The sequence below is a fragment of the Scomber japonicus genome, chromosome 9 (assembly GCF_027409825.1).
Source record: "Scomber japonicus isolate fScoJap1 chromosome 9, fScoJap1.pri, whole genome shotgun sequence".
NCBI classification, from domain to species: domain Eukaryota; kingdom Metazoa; phylum Chordata; class Actinopteri; order Scombriformes; family Scombridae; genus Scomber; species Scomber japonicus.
Genome location: NC_070586.1, coordinates 8257987 through 8262986, shown reverse-complemented (window position 1 = coordinate 8262986; position 5000 = coordinate 8257987). Strand labels below are relative to the sequence as shown.

The 5000-nt window shown below is 43.0% G+C and overlaps 1 protein-coding gene across 1 annotated transcript in view; it reads left to right on the top strand.

The window, feature by feature from the left end:
- Positions 1-5000, top strand: part of wdfy3 (WD repeat and FYVE domain containing 3) — a 136428-nt gene that overhangs the window by 20234 nt on the left and 111194 nt on the right. The window contains 5 exon segments of the mRNA XM_053324968.1: positions 61-99; positions 101-214; positions 216-287; positions 2229-2271; positions 2274-2420. Coding sequence (XP_053180943.1) covers positions 61-99; positions 101-214; positions 216-287; positions 2229-2271; positions 2274-2420 — 415 coding nt within the window.

Genomic DNA, 5000 nt, shown 5'->3' with positions numbered 1-5000 from the left:
GCGCTTTTATTCTGAAAATCATTTCTTGTTTCTAATTAACAAATATTTCCCTTCTTTCAGAAAACGGTGGACTGCATGACGACCATGTCTGTTCCCTCCCACGCTGGTTAAATGCCTCTACCTGTTCTTCGACCTGCCCCACATGGCCGAGGCCCCCCCGGCCCCCGCCCCGACTCCCCCTCCGCCGCCACCGCCCACCCAGGAGAAAACCCCAGGCCCAGGGCCAAACCCAGCCAGAGCTTCCCCTGGCTGACCGCAGAGCCATGCTACAGAAAGTCTTTGTCCAGGTAAGACAAAATGTAACCATATAAGACAGAGGTGTCAAACTCATTTTCATTCAAGGGCCACATGCAGACCTATTTGATCTCATGTGGGCCGGATCATTTAAAAAGATGGAGGGAAGGAAGGAAGGAAGGAAGGAAGGAAATAAGAAGGGAAGGAAGGAAAGACAGACAAAAGGAAGGAGGGAAGAAAGGTAGGAAGGACAGACAGACAGAAGGAAGGAAGGAAAGAAGGACGGACAGATGGAAGAAAGGAAGGAAGGGACAGACAGAAGGAAGGAAGGAAGGAATAAGGGAAAAAAGGAAGGTAGGAGGAAGGACGGACAGACAGACAGACAGACAGAAGGAAGGAAAGAAGGAAGGAAGGACAGATGGAAGGAAGGAAGGAACGAATAAGGGAAAAAAGGAAGGTAGGGAGGAAGGACAGATAGAATGAACAAACGAAGAAAAAAAGGAAGGAAGGAAGGGAGAGAGGGAGAAAGGACAGATGGAAAGAAGGACATAAGGAAGAAAGGACAGATTGAACGAAAGTGGGCCGGACTGCACCCCTCGGTGGGCCGGTTTTTGGCCCTCGGGCCGCATTTTTGACACCCCTAAGAAAATTATGTTTGTTTTTAACATGCAGACTTTCTATGAGGTGGAGGTGAGGCGATATGATGATAAACTGAACCACGTTTCATCAGTGATCAGTGCAGGGTGTTTTTCTTTTTGGGGGGGGGGGGGGGGGGATATGCAGAACATGGATTAAACTAAACTAAACATCCGTATAAATCCTAAAGCATGTCTGGAGGGGATCCTAAAATAAGTCACTCCACTTCAATGGTATTAAGAGTTCATTTTCAAGTCCGTAAACAACACCAAAACAGCCTCTGAGTTCATCTCGAAGTCAAAAAAAACAACTTTAAAACCATCCTGGAGGAACTTTTTCACTTCATCAGTGAACATAAAATAGTCTTATTTGAACTCCCATCTCTGTGTGAAGTCAGAGCCGTATATATCTCCCATTTTGGCGAGGAGAGAAACAGTAGATTTACTCCTTAATTAGCGTTACCATGGTAACATGTCAGTCAGTAGTGAGCAAGCAGAAGGCTAAGTCACAGCCAGCTTTCTGAAATTTGAGTTGAACAAGGGGACTTAAGACATAAAGTAAGAAGACGCCACGAGACGCTGCAGTGCGTTGCCATGGCGACACAGCCAGCTATAACGTCCATTGCTTTTGGAGAATCCAGTCTCCTCCCTTCCATCCTTCCTTCCTCCCTCCTTTCCTTCCTTCCTCCCTTCCATCCTTCCTTCCTTCCTCCTTTCCTCCCTCCCTCCCTCCCCTCCTACCTCCTTCCTTTCTTCTTTTGTCTATCCTCCCTCCCTCCCTCCTACCTTCCTTCCTTCCTTCTTTTGTCTACCCTCCCTCCCTCCCTCCTACCTTCCTTCCTTCCTTCTTTTGTCTGTCCTTCCTTCCTTCCTCCCTCCTTTCCTTCCTTCTTCCTCCCTTCCATCCTTCCTTCCTTCTTCTTTCCATCCTTCCTCCCTCCCTCCCTCCTTTCTTTCCTTCTTCCTCCCTTCCATCCTTCCTTCCTTATTCTTTCCATCCTTCCTTCCTTCCTTCCTCCCTCCTTCCTTCTTCCTCCCTCCTTTCATTCCTTCTTCTTTCCATCCTTCCTCCCTCCCTCTTTTCCTTCTTTCTTCCTCCCTTCCATCCTTGTTTTTTTAAGTGCTTTTGTTTCAGGAACTTTATTGATAGTTGTAAAAAGAGTCTTGATGAAGTTTCAACCTTACAAATATGAATCCACTGATATATTATTGTTGCTTCCTCCTTTACTGTAATCAGGAAATAGCCTCCAGACAACAAGCTGGTACATTTATTTTAACCTAAATCTTTTCCTTTGAGACATTTACACTGTTACTTGTTCCAACAGTAGTTTTATAAGCTCATATTAATTTGCCTTGCAGATCCTGGTGAAGCTCTGCACCTTTGTGTCTCCGGCGGAGGAGCTGGCCAAAAGGACGACCTCCAGCTGTTGTTCAGTGCCATCACGTCCTGGTGCCCCCCTCATAATCTGCCCTGGAGGAGAAGCGCTGGGGAGGTGCTCACCACCATCTCCAGACACGGCCTCAGCGTCAACGTGGTCAAATACATACACGGTAAATATCTATATATATATGTATAATAGGGCTGCTCGATTAAGGAAAAAATCATAATCACGATTATTTGGGTCAAAATTGAAATCACGATTATTAAAATTATTATTTTTAAACTTTAGAAACATGCTGCGTTTATTGGACATTTCTTGTTCATTTGGCTTAATTAATTTTCTCTTCCAGCAGCAGCCTTTTATCTGCCGCTGAACGCAACACACAGCAGAAAATGTGCAGAGATATTAGAGCTGAGCTGGTTACCATGACGACAGTTCACACATCACTTCCTGGTTTTTAATAATTAGTCAGTAAACTCAGCATCGTCTGACGCAGGCTGGAAACTCTGCACTTTTATTTATACAGTTAAAACATTTCGCCGTGTGTTTCAGCTTCTGTCAAACTAACGGAGCTGCGGTGGCTTCCAGTGGCTTCTGGTCTAAGCTTTTCAAAATAAAACTTTGTTATTGAGCACTATCTCATTATTATTAAAAATCATTTCCCCTCGATTTTATCGTTTGGCCCCTAAATCGTAATCATGATCAAACTTCGATTAATTGAGCAGCCTTAATGTGTAATGAAGAACATCTGTGCACATGTGTGGGTTTGTTTGTTAGTCACAGCTGGTATCACTTTACATGCTGTACATAATAAACTGTCTCTACATATAAAGCTACAAGCCCACACAAGATACATTGAAGATCCAGTCATTCAAACCACATCTGGAGGTTGTCAGACATTAATTTGGCCACATGAAAAAATGTGTAAATGCAACATAATCCACATATAGAAGCTGTAAAATTTAGTGTTGTAGTACTCGAGATCGGTCTTGGTCTCAAGACCATTTTTTGAGGTTCTTGGTCTTGTCTCGGAATCGAGGGCATTTTTACTCGGTCTTGTCTCGGTCTCGGACTGGGCAGGTTTTTTTCCAGTCAAGAGCACTGCTGATAGGCTTTTTGTCCATGCCTTACAGATGAGAGTGAGAAAGGACCCTCTCAAAAACAGCTAATAACGTTTTCAAGAAGTGAAACACAACAAGTTTGCTAAGATTAGTTTCATTCATTGTGCTGCTCTGAAAACAACAGAGCAAAGGTTGTTTTTGTTGTCGCATTTATTTAAAAGCAAACTTAAATAAAAAGAAAACTCACATTTTTATGTTTTGTTATGATTTTCCTTTGATATATATTATCTTGGTCTTGTCTGGGTCTCGGTAATGTCTTGGTCTTGGTTGGTGCGGTCTTGACTACAACACTAGTAAAATTTAATGCACACATTCAGAAAGAGAATCAAGTCAAAATTGTATCGTTGCTTTTACTTTGTGATATCGGCACACATCGAATCGTCGCCCATTTAATCAATATAATAATAGAAACTTGTGATTTACACCCCTAGTAAACACGCTTGTTGATTTAATTGGGGTTAGGCAAAAAGATAAACTGTCCACATATGAAGCTATAAGCCCAAACAGACATGTGCAAAGCTGAGTTACATTAAATAGACTGTTTATTTATTGCACATCAATGTAAAGAGAGAATTTGCTCCGTCTTCATGTCTTTATAAAAAAAGTATACACACTAAAACAGGGGTGTCAAACATGTGGCCCGCGGGCCAGAACTGGCCCGTCTAGGGGTGCAATCCGGCCCACTTTCCTTCCATCTGTCCTCTACCTTCCCCTTTCCTTTCTTTGTTCGTTCCTTCGTTCCTTCCTTCCTTCCTTCTGTCCTTCCTTCCTTCCTTCTGTCCTTTCGTCCTTCCATCTGTCTTTCCTTCCTTCCTTCCTTCCTTCCTTCCTTCCTTCCTTCCTTCCTCCCTTTCTTCCTTCTGTCCTTCTTTTATACTTTCCCCTTTTCCTTTCTTTGTTCCTTCCTTCCTTCCTTCCTTCCTTCCTTCCTTCCTTCCTACCTTCCTTCTGTCCTTCCATCGGTCCTTACTTCCTTCTGTCCTTCCTTCCATCTGTCCTTCCTTCCATTTATCCTTCATATACCTTTCCTACTTCTGTTCTTCCTTCCTCCCTTTCTTCCGTCTGTCCTTTCTTCCCTCCTTCCTTTTGCCTGTCCTTCCTTCCTTCCTTCCTTCCTTCCTTCCTTCCTTCCTTCCTTCCTTCCTTCCTTCCTTCTCTTTAATGATCCGGCCTACGTGAGATTAAATTGGTCTGTATGTAGCCCTTGAATGAAAATGAGTTTGACACCTCTGCACTAAAACAATAAGAATAGTCTGTTTTTCAAATATCCAGTCATTGCATATTAATGGGATTAAATGGACCTCAAAACATCCAAACTCATGATTTTTTGTATCCCAGCAACGTGAACTAAAACTCAGACCTTTTTACAACGTTGTGCATCGTGTATAGAAACAGGGAAACTAGAAGTGCTGCATGTCTGCTTATTGTAAAGGTGCTAAAAGTCTGTCAGCATGCTTGTTGTTTTTTAGCTGCAGCATGACTCAAGAAATTTGAGCCCGAAATGACTCAACATGGAGATTAAAGAACAGCGCAGTGAAATAATAAATGCTACTTAAACAACATTGAACTGTGTGATGTTGAGATTTAGTGATTTGAAAAAAGGGAGTGTGGTATCTGTCAGAGGTCCT